This window comes from Stigmatopora nigra, chromosome 1, assembly GCF_051989575.1.
Source record: "Stigmatopora nigra isolate UIUO_SnigA chromosome 1, RoL_Snig_1.1, whole genome shotgun sequence".
Taxonomy (NCBI): Eukaryota; Metazoa; Chordata; class Actinopteri; order Syngnathiformes; family Syngnathidae; genus Stigmatopora; species Stigmatopora nigra.
This window is the reverse complement of record NC_135508.1, coordinates 11166167-11187230: the sequence shown is the minus strand read 5'-3', so window position 1 is coordinate 11187230 and position 21064 is coordinate 11166167. Positions and strand designations below refer to the sequence as shown.

Genomic DNA, 21064 nt, shown 5'->3' with positions numbered 1-21064 from the left:
ATCCCAAGCGAGAAGGTGAAAGCGTCAAAATTTCCGCCCTCGAAAGCCTTTAGGGCTGGCGAGAACCACCAAAAACAGTGACATGTGTAGATTCCAATCAGGGTCTCTGTCTCCTTTTATTTTATTTTTTAAATTAAATACATCTATAAACACAAGCACATTCATTATTTAAAGCAATAATTGTTGGCAGGGTCACTCAATGCCCTCTGTGGTACGTCAAATTTAGAAGATTTAGATTTATTTTTACTTTAGGGGGACTTTAAATGTCTCCCTTACCTTTGTTAGCACTTGCAATTTGCATACCAAAGAAACCCCAATGGGACTTCCGCTGCACATTTACATTGGATTTGGAATGTTAAATGAACATGTCAAAAACAGTCATGTTTGTCGCTTTCTGAAGGTACGAAGACTACCGAGCTTGTATAATTAGTACCAGAACATGTAACAGTGCCAAATGAACAAAAGAAGCAGAATTCAAATGGGATTCAAACAGGCACCTTTCATGAGACGTATTCAAATATACCCATTTCACCTTTGTACCGCAATGCTTTCCAAACGATTGCGCATTCGTAAAGATAAAAATATGTACTGTACGTACATGCAAACGTTTTGGAGCAATCGGGTCTCCAAAATTCAGTTTTACTTCTTAAGGGGTTGTCTATTTTTAGATGGTTTTGTTGTGAAAGGGTTTTAGTTGAAGGTCATTCTTTTCCCTCTTCTTGACGAAAACAATCTGTCTTCTTAACGTCACTTAATTCAAAGTCCCGAAACTGTAAAAGCAATCTGTCGCTTTATCTGACAGCAGAATGTCACCACACTGATATGTTCATCCTGTGAAACCAAATTTAAACATTTTTTGTCACATGTTGATGAGAGCGGAAGATGGAGGGGAGGAGGGACTCCAAGGTCTTTTTTGTCCCACCCCGGTGATTATGTTTGATGTGCTTTTCTCACCATTTGTCCAAATGAAACTAGCGTCGCCATGCTCCAAGGACCTTAAAATGTGCTTATTACATCCAGTCAGTATTTCAGTATTAGGATTACTGTTCTGCATCAGAAGTATGCCAATCAAAGCTTGCCATCCGCATTGATTTCATTTATTCGTGTGTGTGTTTGTTTTTGGAAGTGGATCAGCATTACTTCCTCAGAAGGGTATTATATCAAAGTTCCCCCAACAAGTCTATATAGGCTTTTTGTGAACTGGCTGAAGGGATCGGCGGTTTTGCTGACACTTACCAGACAACTTGATACGGGCTGTCGGATACTTTTACCACCACTGTCAGATTTGGGCCTTGGGTCAGATTGTTGGCAATAGGTCAGTTTCATTTCCAGTGAGTGATGGACCCTGGCATGGTTACCGTTCTCCACCCATTCATTTCAGGCACCAAGGTGTTAGGGCATCCTATTTAGTGGCTTCAGGATTGCATCACCAATGGAAAAAACAGTCTGTTGGAAGAGTTTTTAGCAGCTGGCACAAGCATTGCGTTAGGTATAAACATTGATTGTGGGATTAGTATTTCGGAACATAGTAGCCTCGTAAGTATTAAAGAAACCTTAACAATTTAGAAAAAGGACAATGATAATGAGACACTATATATTCAAAGTCGAATTACAATACAATAACGTTTTTTTAATTAAATGATAGTTCAATTGACTGTATGCCTTCACTTGAACGTGCTGCAGCTAAGCGTTAGTGTGCTCCCTGTTGGTTTGAAATTGAAACTGCAATGGAACATTTAAAAGGTGTGATTAAAAAAAAAATCTGAACGCCAATAAAAGCATTCGCTTCATTTATAGGTTCTTTGCCCTCATGATAAACTAATTGGAAAAATTACATAGTACTTCTGTTTAAGTGAATGTTTTGCTCCAACTATATTCTTATTCGGTGACTTTTTACAGAGCTATTCTGAAGATAAAAGGACAATTTCAAGCAAGCTAATGTTTGTAAAGAAAATCAATCTACATTTTCACCTTTTCATGTCAAACAATACTTTATTCAATTCCTCTCACTAAAAAGACAAAAACATCCATTGTTTTAACTGCAAACAACTTGAACTTATATTACAAACTTTTAATAAAAACCTTAATGAAAAGACTTTTAAAACTGACAACAAAGCAACATTTATAAAACTTCACTGTGAAACACATTCATTTGGTTTAGGGGAGCTTTCAGATAACTTGCCATCTGTGAAATAGACAAACAAAAACACATACAATAGTCATTAAAGGAACACTACCATCATTGAAATTTGTTTCCGATTATGTTTGACAAGCTTGATGTTTGTTAATGGTGCTTACCTGAGGTCAATCCAAGATTCGAGTTATCAAAGAACAGCCCTGAACGTGTTTGTGCCTTCATCTCTGAATATCTGTCGTCACCAAAAAATGTTTTTATCGGAGACATAGGGGGCAATTTGGGTGAATCCAAATGCAACTTGGGGGACTCCAGAACAAACTTCTGCGGTGACTGAAGCAAGACACGAGTGTTTGGGGGAAGTCCTCTTTTGGTGGGCGTACTTGGGAATGACGTTTCAACACCCGCTTTACTCTTGTACTTCATCTTGATGGCTCTGTTTCTCCACTTGTCAACTTCAGCCTGCTGGTTGGAAATGACACTGTAGAGTAGAACAGAACATGTCAGAAGAAATAAGCAATACGTGAAGCACCACCAGTTATTGACGTCCTCTCACGTTTCCCATTGGGTGACTTTAACTTGAATTTGTTTGACAGACTCTTCCTCCATCCCGCTTTGAACAACATTGCTTTTGCTCCCCAATCCCCGGGGATTTAGCAGTCTCTCGGCAAGCTCTTCACCCTGCCGAACTACAGAACATTTAAAAAAAAAAAAAAAGTGTTGTTAGGATAAGTTCAGGCTTTCTTTCATTAAAACAAGTATTCAATTTAGGAAATTAATTATTCATTTGCAGCAATCTGAAAGAATTGCTTTTTTTTTATAACAATATGATTTGATAGAGGAAATAATGTATGGCCATAGATTACAAATCTCTCAAATGTAGATGATCAAACTATGTTATGGTGTAAATATTTAGATACGATTTTTTTTATATATGTATATATTTAAACTACTGTCTTACATGACACCTCTCCTGGCTGCTGCAACTTCCTCAAAGATTCCTTCAGCTTCCGGATAGACTCTTCCTTCATATGCAGAACCATGTTTTTCCTCTCCATTCTGGGCAAAGATTATCAAATATATAATGTAAAAGTTATAATGAAATTTAAAGCGTTCACCAAGTGGACAAATAAATAACTAATAAATCATTGGAAGCAGGTTATTAAAATGGGGAGAATATAGTACTAGTACTATAATGGTTAGACTTTACTCTTTTTGATGCTCATCAACAGCAGCTCTCAACTCCATTTCCATCTTGAACAGTTGAGCTTGGACTTTTTGCAGTTCGGCAGCTTCGGGTGTCTGTATCAGGGAAAACAGTGGGGTTTGTTTTAGGGGGCGGTGGGTGTATAATCCAAAACTCTCCAGCATCTCAATTATTACACGTGCACGTATGCAGCGAGTTCATTTCAGTAGTGTGCGTAAATAGTTCAATTGAGAATGTGCATGTGTGTGAGAGAGAGAGAGAGATCTTCAACTACTTTCCTATGGAAATAGTATGATAGTTTGGAAAAAACCAACCTCCAACTGTGTCATGAGATCCTTTATGACATTCTTGAGCTCTTCAACTTGTGCCTGGTTTGTCAACAGCATTGTCTGCAGTTCCTGAGTGGCCATTTTGCTTTTAGAGTCAGAGTCGTTGGCTTGAACCAGGTCCTCTTCTAGCTGTTTAATCTTTGCACAGAGAACCTGTAAAATGTATTCCTACAATTTAATGCGGAAAAGCTGGCAGACACAACTTTATTGAATGCACTTGAAAGTATGCCAAGGTGCTTAAAAAGTATTATAAAAGCCATTTGAGCTACAATGGATTTGGAGGAAAGGGCTTTATATTTATAAAAGGTAGGCTAATACCGAACACTAGGTTTAATAGCCTGCAGCTATTGCTTTGGTTTTTCAGGGATATTATTTAAAAAATAGAAAAAACAATCACACTGTACATGTAAAATGCAGTTTTGAGGACACTCACTTTTACTTCCTCCTCAGATTGACGAAGTTGAATAAGGTGCTGGTTGTCACCGACCAAAGTTTGCTCAGATCCTGTTGGGGTGTCCTCTAGTGTTTGTTGCAGAATGGCACACATGTTTTTTACTCTTTGTAGCTGACACTCAGCTTGTGACTTCAGTTGCTGCAATTCTTGATGCTGAGCAACCCGCTCATCGATGATGCCCTGCCGGAGTTCAGAAATAAGCTTTCCTTTACAAATGTCACTTGAGAGTAACATTCCCAACAATTCACTCATATGTGCCATCGGGGCTTTGCTGTTTGTCAGGGCAAAGACATGCTCTCGGCAAACAATTAGCTGGGATTTGTTACAAAACTATCAAAACAACAGAGAATATTTATGATGAACAGTCTCAAACAAAGAGATTTTGGACAATTGTGCCTCAGCCCCCAACTTAGTTTCAGTGCTGGTTCAGTTGCAAAATGCTCTCTGATTAAAAAAAAAATACAAATAATGACTAGAAACAAAGAACATACCTGCAAAAACTTGTTTCTCTTTTCCTCCACTCCAGATCTCCAAACAGACTCATCCTGAAAAAGCTTGTCCAGTCTACTCATAACCAACGGAACCCTGTTCAACTCTTGTTGAACTTGCGTTGAGAACCTCGCCCTTTCGTGGACTTCAGTTGAAAGTTCATCACGGTAAGAATCCAAGCTTGCCCAAAGGTATCTCAAAGTGTTTTCCATTTTCTTTAAAACAAATCAATAATATTTTGAAATTTTAAAAAGGATCAAACATCGAGATATTATGTGACAAAATGTGTGTTTTGCCACCATTTTGCTTTGATGTGGGCATAAAATGCCAAAAATGTTCTCTCCACCAACAAACAAGAAAAGAAAGGTTTCCTGTTTAAGTGTATAGTAGTTCCAATACAGAGGCCTGAAATGCAATGGTTACCTGCACATACAGCTGTCTTCTTTTAAGGAGTTCATTCAGTCTGTGACCCTGGCCTGGATCAGCGTCCAAGTCTTGAACAGAGCAGCTGATCGCCTGTGATCTGCATCGCAATAAATCCTGCAAACGACCCTCTTCAAAGATGGCGACGTCGTTCTCCACTAACTTCTGAAAAGTCATCTTCTGTAGCCTTGCCCATTGTGGAAGGATACGCTGGAGAAGAAATGTACAGAGCATTGTGAATACTAGCCTTTACCGTTCAAAAGGATTGAACATTAACTCGTGTTAGACTAATTGGAATTTCAAAGCAGAAAGGTCAATATATCAGCATGATTGGATTTCCATCCTCATCATCAATGCCACTAAAACAGTTGATTAAGAATGACTGAGGACATAAAAATAAAAGTTTTGTTGCTTACAATAATATGAAAAAGTGGCCGCAAATTCCGGGGTCCAAACCCAATGACAATGCTGTGGGCTTTTAGTGTGGCGTGCGGAAAAGGGTCCGATTCATTCAAGAAACATTCCATTGTCAGCATTTTATCTTTGGTCATGGGATGAGCAGAGGAACATGTATCTATAAATTGCTCAAATCTTGCAAATAAATCCTGTAAAAGAACACATTTAATTAAGGAATGTCAGATAAAGGGGGTGAAGAAATGTAAAAGCAAAGAAATCATTTAAAAACCTACGATACCACTCAAATGAAATCATTAGTTGAAATGTGTCGTTGAAAAACCTCATGTTTAATAGTTGAAAACTATGTTCAATAGTCTAAAAATCAAAATAGACAGTCAAATGTTTCGCCATTTTAGTTTTAAGGAGTTTTGATTAAAAAAAAACATAAAAATAAGGAATAACACAAGAATAGATTTTATTTGGGTGAAATAATTTACCTCAAGCTGCGTGTCCTCCAGTGTTTGTTGCAGAATGGCACGAACGGTTTTTACTCTTTGTAGTTGACACTCTGCTTTTGACTTCAGTTGCTGCAATTCCTGACGCTGAGCAACCCGCTCATCGAGCATGCCCTGCAGGAATTAAGAAATAAGCTTTCCTTCACATAGGTCATTTAACAGTAACATTCCCAAAAATTCACTCATATGTGCCATCGGGGGTTTGCTGTTTGTCAGGGCAAAGACATGCTCTCGGCAAACAATTAGCTGGGATTTGTTACATGACTATCAAAACAACAGAATATTTATGATGAAGTCTAAAAAAAAAATAGAGATTTTGGACAATTGTGCCTCAGCCCCCAACTTAGCTTCAGTGCTAGTTCAGTTGCAAAATGCTCTCTAATTAAAAAAAAAAATACAAATAATGACTAGAAACAAAGAACATACCCGCAAAAACTTGATTCTCCGTTCCTTCACCCCAGATCTCCAAACAGACTCAGCCCGAAAAAGGCTATCCAGTCCACTCATAACTAACGGAACCTTGTTCAACTCTTCTTGAACTTGCGCTGAGAACCTCTCCCTTTCTTTGACTTCAGCTTTAAGTTCTTCACGGTAAGAATCCAAGCCTGCCCAAAGGCACCTCAAAGTGTTTTCCATTTTCTATAAAACAAATCAATATTTTGACATTTTAAAGGATCAAACATGAAGATTAGTTGTTGGGATATTATTTGTGACAATGTGCGTTTTGCCACCATTTTGCTTTGGGCACAAAACGCCAAAAATCATTCTCTCCACCAACAAACAAGGAAGGAAAGGTTTCTCACTCAAGTGTATAGATACAATATAGAGGCCTAAAATGCAATGGTTACCTGCACATACACCTGTCTTTTTGTAAGGAGTTCACTCAGACTGTGACCCTGGCCTGGGTCAGCTTCCAAGTCTTGAACAGAGCAGCTGAGCGCCTGTGAGCTGCCTCGCAACAAATCCAGCCAACGACCCTTCTCAAAGATGGAGAAGTCGTCCTCCACTAACTTCTGAAAAGCCCCCTTATGGATCCTTGCCCATCCTAGAAGGGTACCCTGGAAAAGTAATGTACAGAGCAATGTGAGTAGTGTTCCCTCGCTTATCGCGGTTAATGGGGACCGGGACCCCCGCAATAAGTGCATTTCCGCGAAGTAGGGGTGCCCCTTCAAAAATGCTTAAAGAAACCTCTAACACCTGCACAAAAGCACCACCAAGCAAAAACACCATAGTAGTCCGTATGGAGAATATTCTGCAGTTTTTTTGCACGTAAGAAACACCGTTATTGGGAGTTGTGAACATTGTTTTTTATGGGCGGTGAAGATGCGCCTGTAAACAGCCATGTCGTCATCAATGCGATTCCTGAACTATCACCATGTTATTGACCATTTCTTTGATGCAATTACTAATTCTTATTGAATATTTTGTTTCCACCTCTTGTAAAATGATGTAATTTATAATTTTAACTTAATATCTTTACATTTTTTATTTATTTTTTCTTGAAAAAAATCCGCGAAGCTCCGAGTCCGCGACAGCTGAAGCGCGAAGTAGCGAGGCAACACTGTACTAGCCTCTAATGTTCAAATGGATTGAATATTTACTCGTGTTAGACTAATTGGAATTTCAAAGCAGAAAGGTCAATATATCAGCATGATTGGATTTCCATCATCATCATCATCGATGCCACTAAAACAGTTGATTAAGAATGACTGAGGACATAAAATGAAAGACGATTGTTGCTTACAATATAATGAGAAAGTAGCGTCAAATTCTGGGGTCCAAACCCAATGACCATGCCGTGGGCTTTTAGTGTGGCCTGTGGAAAGGCGTCCGATTCATTCAGGAAACATTCCTTTGTCAGGATTTTATCTCTGATTATGGGATGATCAGAGGAACATGTATGTATAAAGTGCTCAAATCTTCCAAATATCTCCTGTAAAAGAACACATTTAATTAAAAGGCATGTCAGATAGAGGGTGAAGAAATGTAAAAGCAAAGAGAAATCATTTAAAAAACGTATAATACCCCTCACAAATGAAATCATCAGTTGAAATGTGTGGTTGGAAAGAAAACCTATTATGTTTCATAGTCAAACTATTTTCAATAATCTAAAAATTAAAATATACAGTAAAATATTTTGACATTTTATTTTTGAGGAGTTTCTATTTACTTGGGTAAAATCATTTACCTGGAGCTGCAAAGATGACATTTCCAGCCCTGATGATGCAGTCACATTTGGCAATTTCTGGACACAATTTAAATTATTTTCATCTAGTGAAGATGTAAAGGCCTTTGCTTCAATAAGCCCCTGAAATGTGAACAAGAATATAGGAAAAAAGAAACCATGAATGTTAAGGAGTGCAGAATGAACTTTAGTGAATTTTAGTAGACATGACCAAGTAATAATGAACAATTATTAGGATAGGCCCTCATTAATTCATGAAATAAAACTAGACAAATAACAAACCTCTGATGTTTTGGCCTCAGCTTGAACCTTTGCATGCCTCTCTTCTATTTTTAGTTCTTCCAGTTGTTGCACCTAAATCAATTAGTATTTGTGAGAGATAATCATCCACAGTAGCTGAACGATTTCCTCATACTAAGGCATCAAAATATAGTTTTAACTAGTTGACAGAACTTGTGGTTGCTTTTCCGGATAAAATTTGGCATTGGTTCATTTACCAAAACTTATCCATTTCCCATTAGACGTAATGCATTAAAAAGTAAAAAAAAATAAGACTTACTTCTTGCTGTAGTTGAGTCTCTTTCTCATTCGTGTGCTCTTGAGTCGAACCCATCTGTAATCGGGGAAAAACCAAATGAGTAAATCAATTTGTTATTGATAATAGACACTCATTCATTATTGGAATGAAACAAATGAACCATCTATAGCTCTCAAAATAGTTTCCACAAAAATTGGTCTTCGCTTACAATTAAAACATGAATTGACGACACAATTATACCACACTTACCACATCCTGGAGTTCTGATTTGAGATGTTCTTTCTCAATTACGAGTTCTTCTATCTTTTTTTGTAACTGAGCTCGCTCCTCGCTGAGAGTGCTCATACTGCAAGTCAGCTGTTCCAAAGTGGAATTCTTCTCAGATAATTGAACATTTTCAACATGGTCAAGTTTTTCTTTTAATGTTATCACCTGTAAGGAAGGAAATTGTTATGGTTCTCCCTAACATAATCCTAAAACAAAATTTGCCATAGTGCATGGAATTTCTATTTTTGAAAACTATACACAATGAGATTACATTCACCAAGTTTAAAGTGACACCCTGCTTCTTGCCCGCAAGAGAAAATATTAACTGTCCTTGAGCCACTATTTAAAGAAGTCTTCATGTTTGAAAGATCCCTTACCATCTCGATTTTATCCTCCAGTTGTGCATTGAGCTCACTCTTTTCTTGGCTCAGTTCCTCCAAATTGTCAAGGATCTTATCTTTCTCTTCACCGAGAGATGTCATTTTGCCCCGCAACTTTTGGATCTCTTCCATGGAGGCTCTATGTTCTGTTAGTTTTTCCATAGCAAACCTCTCTTTTTCTTCTTTCACAGCCTCAAGTTCCATTCTCAAAAATTGTATCTGTTTAAAAGAGGGGAATTTAATAGGGAGCAACAATAGATGAATAAATCTACCAGTGTGACAATTTATCTTTAACTTACATCTTGGTTTAAATGCAACTCCTTCTCTTCACTGACTTTGGCCATTTCACAGCTCTTGTTTTTCAGCTCTCGAATTTCACTTTGAAGAGAATCTAGCAAGATTTTAGAATCTTCAACCTTAACGAGAGTAAAAAATTAACTGTAGAATTCTATTTTCCAGAAGAAAAGATTTCAATAGTGATGTTAATGTTATTGTTATTACATACCTCATTTTGCAACTGAGTTTTTATTTCTTGACCTGTGCTTTCAACATCATTATTTCTCAGAATTTGCTCTTGAAGCTGAATTTCCAGAGAATGTAGAAGGTTTTCATTCCCTGCAGCCTTAAAAATAAGAAATTAATAGTTCAGTTACATAGAGTGAAAAAGAAATCCATTATACTAAAATCATTTTTCATGATCTGTGGCATGAACAGGAGCAAACCTAAAAAAAAAAATACCTTATCAATAAACTGCTGCAGCTCTGCCTCTAATTGTTTTTTCTCCTCACAAGCCGTTTGTAGGGTAGCTTCCAATTGCTCACACTTAAATGTCTGTGGTGGGGGAAAATTGGCATGCTTACATTGTCTTCCAATTTACAAGAAATATAACATACCTGATTTTGCAGCCGAGCTTGATACTCTTGATCTGTGCTTTCAACATCTTTATTTCTCTGAACCTGCTCTAGAAGCTGATTTTCCAGAGAATGCAGAAGGTTTTCATTCTCAGCAGCCTTAAAAAAAGATATTACTAGATCAGTTACATAGAGTGAAAAAGAAATCCATTATACTTAAATCATTTTTCATGATCTGTAGCATGAACAGGAGCAAACCTGAAAAAAAATACCTTATCAATAAACTGTTGCAGCTCTGCCTCTAGTTGTTTTTTCTCCTCACAAGCCGTTTGTAGGGTAGCTTCCAATTGCTCACACTTAAGTGTCTGTGGTGGGGGAAAAACAAAACTGAAAATGACAATTTGCTATACTTTCAACCTTCAACTGTACACAAATTATGTTGTACAGAACAAAATCCGCAGCCAAACAACATTTCTACTGTATTGAAACTACTACATAAAAAAGAATACAGCACATTTAAATACAGGTAGAATCAGTAATGACTCTAGAAATCTGTACATTACAAACATGTTTTATATAATATTGTTTGTTGTTGAAAAAAGTAATGTGTGCTAGTCTTCTTCCAATTTAAGAGAAATATAACATACCTGATTTTGCAGCTGGGCTTGATACTCTTGCTCTGTGCTTTCAATATCATTATTTCTCTGAACTTGCTCTTGAAGCTGAGTTTCCAGAGAATGTAGAAGGTTTTCATTCTCTGCAGCCTTAAAAAATATATTACTAGTTCAGTTACATGGAGTGAAAAAGAAATCCATTATACTAAAATCATTTCTCATGATTTGTAGCATGAACAGGAGCAAACCTAAAAAAATACCTTATCAATAAACTGCTGCAGCTCTGCCTCTAGTTGTTTTTTCTCCTCACAAGCCGTTTGTAGGGTGGCTTCCAATTGCTCACACTTAAGTGTCTGTGGTGGGGGAAAATGGCAGTCATTAGGGTAAGGAAAAAAAATCACAGGGAGAAACAAAACTGAAAATGACAATTTGCTATACCTTCAAGTGTACACAAATTACGTTGTACAGAACAAAATCCACAGCAAAATACAACATTTCTACTGTATTAAAACTACTACATAAAAAAGAATACGGCACATTTAAATACAGGTAGAATCAGTAATGACTCGAGAAATCTGTACATTACAAACATTTTATATAATATTGTTTGTTGTTGAAAAAAGTAATGTGTGCTAGTTGTCTTACAATTTACAAGAAATATAACATACCTGATTTTGCAGCTGGGCTTGATACTCTTGATCTGTTCTGTGCTTTCAACATCATTATTTCTCAGAATTTGCTCTTGAAGCCGAGTTTCCAGAGAATGTAAAAGGTTTTCATTCTCTGCCGCCTTAAAAAAGATATTACTAGTTCAGTAACAGAGTGAAAAAAAACCATTATATATATACTAAAATCATTTTTCATGATCTGTAGCATGAACAGGAGCAAACCTTAAAAAATACCTTATCAATAAACTGCTGCAGCTCTGCCTCTAGTTGTTTTTTCTCCTCAAAAGCCATTTGTAGGCTAGCTTCCAATTGCTCACACTTAAATGTCTGTGGTGGGGGAAAATTGGCATGCTTACATTGTCTTCCAATTTACAAGAAATATAACATACCTGATTTTGCAGCCGAGCTTGATACTCTTGATCTGTGCTTTCAATATCATTATTTCTCTGAACTTGCTCTTGAAGCTGAGTTTCCAGAGAATGTAGAAGGTTTTCATTCTCTGCAGCCTTAAAAAATATATTACTAGTTCAGTTACATGGAGTGAAAAAGAAATCCATTATACTAAAATCATTTTTCATGATCTGTAGCATGAACAGGAGCAAACCTTAAAAAATACCTTATCAATAAACTGCTGCAGCTCTGCCTCTAGTTGTTTTTTCTCCTCACAAGCCGTTTGTAGGGTAGCTTCCAATTGCTCACACTTAAGTGTCTGTGGTGGGGGAAAATTGGCATGCTTACATTGTCTTCCAATTTACAAGAAATATAACATACCTGATTTTGCAGCTGAGCTTGATACTCATGATCTGGGCTTTCAATATCATTATTTCTCTGAACTTGCTCTTGAAGCTGAGTTTCCAGAGAACGTAGAAGGTCTTCATTCTCTGCAGCCTTAAAAAAAGATTACTAGTTCAGTTACATAGTGAAAAGGAAATCCATTATATGTATACTGAAATCATTTTTCATCATCTGTAGCATGAACAGGCTCAAACCTAAAAAATAAAATACCTTATCAACAAACTGCTGCAGCTCTGCCTCAAGTTGTTTTTTCTCCTCACAAGCCATTTGTAGGGTGGCTTCCAATTGCTCACACTTAAATGTCTGGGGTGGGGGAAAATTGGCATTAGGGTAAAAAAACTGAAAATGACAATTTGGTATACTTTCAACCTTCAACTGTAAACAAATTATGTTGTACAGAACAAAATCCCCAGCAAAATACCACATTGCTACTGTATTGAAACTACTATATAAAAAAAGAATACAGCACATTTAGATACAGGCAGAATCAGTAATGACTCGAGAAATCTGTGCTTTACAAACATGTATTATATAATATTGTTTGTTGGTGAAAAAAGTAATGTGTACTAGTTGTACCATGCTTACCGTGTCTTCCAATTTACAAGGAATATAACATACCTGATTTTGCAGCTGAGCTTGATACTCTTGATCTGGGCTTTCAACATCATTATTTCTCTGAACTTGCTCTTGAAGCCGAGTTTCCAGTGAATGTAGAAGGTTTTCATTCTCTGCAGCCTTAAAAATACGAAATTACTAGTTCAGTTACATAGAGTGAAAAAGAAATCCATTATACTAAAATCATTTCTCATGATCTGTAGCATGAACAGGAGCAAACCTAAAAAAATACCTTATCAATAAACTGCTGCAGCTCTGCCTCTAGTTGTTTCTTCTCCTCACAAGCCGTTTGTAGGGTAGCTTCCAATTGCTCACACTTAAGTGTCTGTGGTGGGGGAAAATTGGCATTAGGGTAAAAAAACTGAAAATGACAATTTGCTATACTTTCAACCTTCAATTGTACACAAATCACATTGTACAGAACAAAATCCCCAGCAAAATACTACGTTTTATTGTTGAAAAGTAATGTGTGCTAGTTGTACCATGCTTACCTTGTCTTCCAATTTACAAGAAATATAACATACCTGATTTTGCAGCTGTGCTCGATACTCTTGATCTGTGCTTTCAATATCATTATTTCTCAGAACTTGCTCTTGAAGCTGTGATCTGAGAGAATGCAGAAGGCTTTCATTCTCAGCAGCCTGAACAAAATAGAAGAACATTTTTAGTTGTTATATGGAGTGGGGAAAAAATGAATGCACGGTATTCATTTGCAGAAGAGATAAGCAGAATCTTCATTTACCTCAGCAACAAATTGTTGCAGCTCTACCTCAAGTTGTTTTTTCTGCTCACTGACCACTTGTAGAGTTTCCTCAAGCTGTTCACTCTAAAGTGGGAAAAACAAAGTGCGTGTTGCAATTATGGAAGAAGAAGAAAAACAATGCACATGGAAATAAATACTTTCTAAGACTGGACTTGGGTCATTAAAGAGAATCAATCATTAACTCTGAGTGTCGGTGACAATGGTGACCCCCAAACTGCACAGGAAGTTCAGAGACTGGGATTTAATTTAGGCAGACATGCTAACCAATCAGCACTGTGCTGTTCTGTAGTTTGAAAGCGACTTATTTAAATCTAGATGTAGCTTCTTGTTGCAGTGTACATGTAGGCTTTATAACAATAAAAATATCCTCCAAGCGTTCATTATGAAAATGAAGCCACAAGCACAGACAGTCTTCTTTTCCTTTGAGCTTTCATCGGGATTATAACTAAACATGTTGGCCACAAGGCAACAGTAACTTCATTTTTCATATGCATCGGCAACTTACTTGTGTTCTAAGTTCTTCAACATTCACCGTCGCTCCCACCAACTGTTTGACACGTTGTTTCAGAGCCGCTATTTCTCCAAGGGAGTTCCGGAGATCTTCCTGATTCTCAATCACCTGTTGTGATGCCAAATACATACAGAATGAGCTCAGACCATTACTCTGGAAAAACATAGCTTGTGGCCCAGAGATGAAAAGGTAAAGTGCAACAATAGTACAGAAGCTGACCATGTCTATATTTTCTTGCAGATCCATCTTGAGCTGGTCTCTCTCTGCAGTAATAGTCGTAATGGCCAACTCTAGCTTCTCTAACTCTTCTGCAGAAATCTGAACATAAGGCAATAAGATATTTTTTTCTCAATAAAATCTAAAGTATTAAGAAATGAAAAAAATGAAAAAATAAAAAATACCTTCTCAAGGTTGTTCAATTCATTTTGGTCCGCCTGAAGTGAACCGAGTTCTTCTAGCCGAGTACTCAAGAGTCCCTCGGCTTGTTGAGATGCCTCCAGCTCTTTTTTCAGCTTGGTCACTGTCATTTCCAGCTCCACGCTATCCATGATATCTTTACATGGAAAACATTCACTGTCAAAACCAGCTGCTGCAGTGTTGTGCTGGGTGACTTTGATAAAACCTACTTTTGGGGAGTTTGCCATCGCAAAGTGCAAATAGTTTGGCGTTTTCATTAAAAACAACATTAAGCTCTTTCTGGAGATCCGTCTGCATCTTCTTAAACTTTGATTTTTCAGTCTCGAGTTGTTTACGTAGGCTGTCGACTTCTGCTTTCATTTTTTCATCACTTGTAGTCAGGGTCATCTGAAACAGTGATGAAGACCATAAGATGAGATACCTAACAAGTCGATTTAAATATGAAAAAATATAAAATATAGAGGGTGAGGGACTCATTTTTAGATGAATTGGATAAAAAGATTTGAAAATGTATTCATTAGTTTCTATTAAAAAAAATTAAATGCTTCAATGCAACAAAATAAACCAAAAGTAAAAGATATTGGCAAAAGAAACAATAGTATATATATGTTTTGTAATAGGCAGCATAACTCAGAAACTAAGCAGAAGTAAAATTAGGAAAGCTAGGAGGACATGCTGTTGGTTTAGCGAGGGGAAAAAGTGTTAAGGAGAGAAAGCAACCAGAGGTGGCATTTTTTTTCCATTGTATCCTTTAATTTGCAGATAAAATTGCCTCCTCTTGAATTTTATACTCCTCTTGTTTAGCGTTTATTGACAAACCCAAAAGTTTTGGTGAAGTGAATGTCTTTTGCCTAATTAGTTACCTTCATCTCTTCCAGAGCAATATTTTCACTGCGTAGTAGCGCCCATTCTTTCTTGGTCTCTTTGCCAAAATGCTGCGCATCATCTAGAGAGTGACGAAGGTTTGCCACTTCTTCAACCAAGTCTTTACCACACTTAAAGGAAGCAAGAAGATAGTGCAATTAGTTCATCTGGTATCATATCTAACTGCTAGCCCAGAGCTATACATCCTAAAATTAAAAGATACAAAAGTTTGGATTAAAAATGTTCCCTCGTTTACCAATGGGTTATCTAGGCATCAACATATGAAAAAAAGGCTGTATACCATATTCTGAAGATCATCTGCAACTTGTGTTTTATCTTTCAGCTCTTTGGAAACCATATCCAGATTGTTCTTCAACAAAGAAAAAAAAAGTAACAAATGCATTTGATGTTTAATTGCAATGCAATTAAATAATAATTGTATATGCATGCAAAAGGCAAAATGGAAATCAGAATTTATTCAACCCACCTTAAGTTCCAAGATTTGGAGCTCACGGGAGTCCATAAGATTTTTCAATAGGCTTATTTCATTTTGTAACTCGATCTGTAGGACCACAAAAATAAACAAAATGCCAACAAACGTTTAAAAAGAGGTACACTCGACTGTTTTCCAAGAATTTTAACATTTTAGCCAGTTTCTGTTTGTAGTACATTTAAATTTTTGGGATATGACTGATCTTAAGATGAGCGAGACAAGAACAGACTGATGTTTTGCAGATCATTTAAAACGATTGTTAAGATACTGCCACCTGTAAAGGAAATGCAAAAGAACAGTCTAGTCGTCGTTTTTGACAACAGGGTTTTGTTCTCAATTACCTCACATTCTTTAGCACACATTTTCTCGAGGCAATGAAACTCCTCCAGTTCCAACTTTTCTTGCAGCTTTTGTGAAAGCCCAGTAGCCTCCTCCTCTTTTCTGACGGCATCTGTCCTGAGGACGTCTAGCTGCTGCAGGAGATACTCTCGCTCAGAAGCCAAAATCTCCTAAAAATACATTCAGAAGAAAGAGTCTTCAGAAGTTTATTCATGTCTGTCATTTTGCTGGTACATTTAACGTTAACAGGGGGACGGACCTTTGGGTTAGGAGACACCCATTAAAAAAAAAAAAAAAAAAAACACCTGTTGAATTAATACTGTACCTTTTCCTCAGCTTCCGATTGGAGCTTGAGGTTTACTTCTGCTGCCTCTTGATTCATAGCCTCAATTTGATCCAAGGCTTTCCGTTTCTCCTGGTCCATACTTTGAAGTTGTAGTTCCAGTTCTGCCACCCTGTCGACAAACAGAACAATCCTAAATATATATACACTAAACTTACTCTTTTTTTTTTTTTAAAGTGAGGGCTTCTTACAAAAATCTAAATTAATTGAAATGAAGCACAAGATCACCAAATAAAAATTCATTCATTTAATGTCATATAAATGACATCACTCCTTCCACGCACGTACATACAGGTGATTGATGCCTTGCGCTTAAAAAAAAAAAAAAAAACAAACATGACTATTAGTCAGCAGTAATAACAATACTATTTTAGGTATACTCCACCTGTTTTCGGAGCTACGCAATGTAACAAAGTCTTCACAAGATTTGGTGTCATCGGGCTCAGGCTCATCAGGAAATGTCCAGTTGGAAAAAAATTCACCTTCAATTGAAAGACAGAGGTTAATCAATGCACAACATCAGTATTACAGTAGAAATTACCATGAAATAAGTATTGTACTGTGGCTTTTACAGCCACCTCGGTAGGATTCTTACCCTCAGTAATCTTCTCCATACTGGACGGATAAGCGTTTGTCCTCGGACAGATTGATTCGGAAAAGCTATCATATGGCAAATCAGTGCCAGGAATAGGTAACATGGGATGGCGCAGCATTTTTCCTCCCCATGTAACCCTGCGTTTGGGTACCTTTGAAACAGTATAGCATGGGTTGTTGGAACAATAACAAAAGGTAAAAAAACTGAATGCCAATACTATCATGCTATTTTGAGCACTTGTTACCAGTTGTACTGAAGTCATGTTGTTGCTAGTGACCAGTAGCTCCGTAAGATTTCTTATTCTATCCTCCTGTTCTAATTGAAGTTGCTGTTTTTCCTGGAGTATTTGAAAAAGCTCCTCTTTCTCTGTAGCTGTGGTTTGGGTTACAGAAGAAACCTGCAAAGTGGAAGTCACATTGGTCATGCATGTAAAAAGAATATTCAATAGAACCTGTTCAGATAAAAGAACTGCAGGGTTTCTTGCCTCTTGAAGCCGTTTTTTGAGGTCTACAATTTCATTACGATATCTTTTGAGCAGTGCACCGTCATCAGAAACCTCTGTGACATGTGGATCATTTTTCATTTTCTTTGCAGCGCTGGCAAACTGTACAAAAATAAAAAATTCTAAATCAAACAACAGTTAGCGTCAAGCAGAATGGTGCACGTCAATCCATAGAATAGACAAGATTTTTTTTTTTTTTTAAGTGCTGGAACTCCTCTTGTAATGAAAGAAATATCCATCTCAGTCAGAGAAATAGTAAATTGAGATTAGATATTGCTTTGGAGTTGCACTCAATTAAAAACAACATTCAATGACAAAATTTCATTGCCAGTATACACAAACGTTCTTAGAATTTGACCTGTAAACAAAAAAATACATGAGAAACAGGCATATATTCCAACCTGTAGTGTGCCGAGTGTCTCATCGAGTGAGGCGGTTGTGATCATGCACAGGATGACTGTTTTAGCATTTCCGCCCAGGGAGTTCTGAAGAATTCGTGTTAATTTACTGTCTCTGTAGTTAATGAAATTCCTGGAAAGAAAATGTTAATATTAGAACATTTAATCAAATACACTTTACACAAAATATAAGCAGGGGGGGTTGGGGATGGCACAATTAAATTGGAATTTCACGCAAGGTCACCTTCAAAAGTGTCTGTAACTACAGTGAAGCAGCAATAACAAATGACAAATTTGCATGGCAGATGCCGATATTTTACACACCTTTGGCTTTCTTCGCTTAGTTTCTTTATAACTTGCCCGAGTGTGAAAAGGCTGCTATTGATATTGCAGCCTTCTTTCAAGCGTGCACCTTAAAAAGTCATTTTAAAGTGAATATTTTTTATACTTAAGTTGACAAGTCATTAAAGCAAATGAGACTTCAATTATAGATGAAAAGTGTACTTTACCTTCAGCCCTAGTTTGGCTCGTTCTCTCTGATCCAGCCAGGTCAACTAAATTCTGAGAAAGACATTAACAAAAAAAGTTATTTCTTCGATCCTTATCACGTGATCAGAATTTAAGCCAAATTATGTCATTTTCACAGGATATATACAATTTACTAGTTAGATATTTACCAAATGGGAAACAATGATGGCTCCATCTGCATTTTCACCAGATGCCAGGTCAGTTCTTTCACGGCTTTCTAGGATCTAAAGCACAGGTGTGTATTTGTTGTTGATGAAATGATTAGTATCATGGATGGGGATCGGTTGTCCATAGGAATGAAGAACAATAATTTTCATCAAAACAAATGCAATATAAGAATCAAAACCAAATTTAGAACATTTTGTCAGAGGGGGTTTTTGTCTTTTCTTAACAACTTAACATCACAAAACTTGCAAAAACTATTGTACGAGTGTTTAAGCCGCAGGGGTGGCAATGAGTTTTACTGGTCCCGCCCGCTTGATCTCAAATTAAGCTGTATTCGGCCCGCAGACCAAAGGGAGTTTGACACCCCTGGTTTTAGGCAAAGGAGAAACACCAATTGAGGGATCAAGAGACTGTTGCAAAGAGGACACAGTCAAATCAAATGGTTATAAATGTAAATGGATATTAAAGTCCTTACCATTCGAAAAATGGCATGTGAGCGGCTACTGCGGTGATTCATTTTTGTACTTCCATAATGACGGTTTTCTGCAGGGTAAAATACACACAGTGAATGCAAATTCTATTAGAACAGCCAAGTCTTTAGGCTTACTTTCTCCTTTACGGATCCACGCCAGAGCTTGTGCAGGACTGGTAACAAGTTCTTCAGTCAGGTCAGCCACATAGATGTTTTTCTACACACAGTAAATAAAAACATAAAAAATAAAATAAAAAGTATGGTGAATGACCACAGTTCAAAATGATTAAAAAAAAAAAAAGCTTTTAAGGTTGCTGCTTTTATTGCGCATGTAAATAACTTAAAACAATTCTGCAAATCTCTTCTAAAACAAGATGCACAATAGAAAAAACAAAGTCGGGTGATGAAGATGTCACTATGTTGTGTTAAAAAAACTGAATAAAAGCGGTTCAGAAAAAATGATTAAAAGCGAACTTACATTGATAGTCTCTCTGACTTCGAGAGGTTTTCTTTTCCAGCTGTCAACAAGCAGATCAGTCACAGTTTCATTGTATATTTCCATGTAAGAAACCCTGAGAAGAAACTCCTTCTTCGGACACTAGAGAACAAAATGGAAAACCCCAGAAATAAATTATTGAGTACTCCATATCACATATTAACATGATCAGAAAGCAAAGACCCTAATTGACCTTTTTAATGGTTCTGAAGACATCATCAACAGCCAGTGGTATAATTCCAGGATTCATATCACTCCCCATCATTGTGAAAGTCTTGCCAGAGGCTGTTTGGCCGTAGGCAAATATAGTGCCTATTTTAAGCCAAGAGAGGAAAATTCAGAAATGCACGGGATAAGGTTAGATTCTATTACAAACCATTGTATCCTTCAACAGTTGAAACGACCAATGGCTTTGCAATATCCTGGTATAGTTGATTAGTTGTTCCTTCTGCTGTAAAAACTCTGTCTGTTGAAAAAACAAAAGTGTACAATTAATTTCGCTATGCTAGGTTGTACTGATCCATAACAATGGTTAGCAGGAATGCATACCAAAAGCAAAACTCTTTGTCGACGTCCTGTCATCAAGCTGACGTACTATGTTCTCTTTGGCTTCCCAAAAGACCTCCACTGGCTCTGATGAATCACTTTCTTCTCTGCAAGACAAAAATGCTCAATCGTGGCCTGGTAATGCAAATGAGGGTGAACTTGTGCAATTAGTAATTGAGGTTTTTGTTACACATAACATTTGGTCTGCATTAGGGGTATAATGAAACGAGGCGGAGCAATACATTCATTGCTTAATAATAACAATATATTTGATTTATAATACAATTTCCATTCTCTCACAAGAACTTGCGTAAGGGCGTTTTATTTAATTTTCAATATAACGCTTTGATTCAAACCATTTTGCCGCATTCTGGAAAATCCTGCATTTGTATTGGTAAACTACCGCATGTTATCTTCTCCCGTTGCAGTGTAGTAAAACTCGGCATTCATCGTAGATGAAAGGGTTTAAAGCAAAATTCCCCATTTGTTGCTAAATCAAATTGGACTGTGTCGTAAATATTAACTGAAAATGATGCACCCAACTTTAGTCCAGTCTGTTAAACATGCCGTGCCAAGTTTTAAGAAAAGAAAACTTACCTTTCAATAAAAGGACGCACTCGAACACAGACTTTCACAGCGGATTCCTCAGCCATCGGATCGCTTGAAAGTCAACAACTATAAATTGAAAATTACCCCGAATATCGCCACACTTGAACAAAACGCATTCAAAAATTCAAATTTCTTCTTCGGCTACTTTTTTCTCTTTGGCTTT

The 21064-nt window shown here is 37.0% G+C and overlaps 1 protein-coding gene across 1 annotated transcript; it reads right to left on the bottom strand.

Moving 5' to 3' along the window:
• Window positions 1–1972: 1972 nt before the first annotated feature.
• Window positions 1973–21020, bottom strand: cenpe (centromere protein E). The gene is made up of 61 exons (XM_077729763.1): window positions 20890–21020; window positions 20296–20399; window positions 20123–20212; window positions 19940–20058; window positions 19729–19848; window positions 19386–19467; window positions 19254–19321; window positions 18763–18837; window positions 18595–18646; window positions 18410–18497; window positions 18089–18218; window positions 17670–17789; window positions 17430–17582; window positions 17186–17336; window positions 16976–17072; window positions 16573–16702; window positions 16250–16417; window positions 15903–15977; window positions 15717–15785; window positions 15415–15546; window positions 14761–14938; window positions 14536–14687; window positions 14354–14452; window positions 14129–14242; window positions 13603–13686; window positions 13385–13501; window positions 13093–13185; window positions 12864–12980; window positions 12456–12548; window positions 12222–12338; window positions 12067–12159; window positions 11840–11956; window positions 11685–11777; window positions 11451–11572; window positions 11242–11296; window positions 11043–11135; window positions 10816–10932; window positions 10441–10533; window positions 10211–10327; window positions 10056–10148; window positions 9823–9939; window positions 9617–9733; window positions 9315–9536; window positions 8920–9102; window positions 8692–8745; window positions 8415–8486; window positions 8136–8255; window positions 7692–7880; window positions 6796–7005; window positions 6374–6586; window positions 5930–6061; window positions 5453–5641; window positions 5037–5246; window positions 4616–4828; window positions 4104–4304; window positions 3656–3823; window positions 3345–3436; window positions 3096–3193; window positions 2691–2823; window positions 2299–2615; window positions 1973–2185 (listed from the first exon to the last, which is right to left on the bottom strand). The coding sequence occupies exons 1-61, from the start codon at window positions 20943–20945 to the stop codon at window positions 2133–2135; spliced, it is 7539 nt and encodes a 2512-aa protein (XP_077585889.1). The 5' UTR covers window positions 20946–21020; the 3' UTR covers window positions 1973–2132.
• Between the last annotated feature and the right edge of the window lie 44 nt (window positions 21021–21064).

Coding starts and splice junctions, on each gene's coding strand:
- cenpe (XM_077729763.1), bottom strand. CDS start 20,945: ATGGCTGAGGAATCCGCTGTGAAAGTCTGTGTTCGAGTGCGTCCTTTT. Junction 19,322..19,385: donor GTGGATCCGTAAAGGAGAAA/GTAAGCCTAAAG, acceptor TTTACCCTGCAG/AAAACCGTCATTATGGAAGT. Junction 8,256..8,414: donor CTGAGGCCAAAACATCAGAG/GTTTGTTATTTG, acceptor TTCACATTTCAG/GGGCTTATTGAAGCAAAGGC.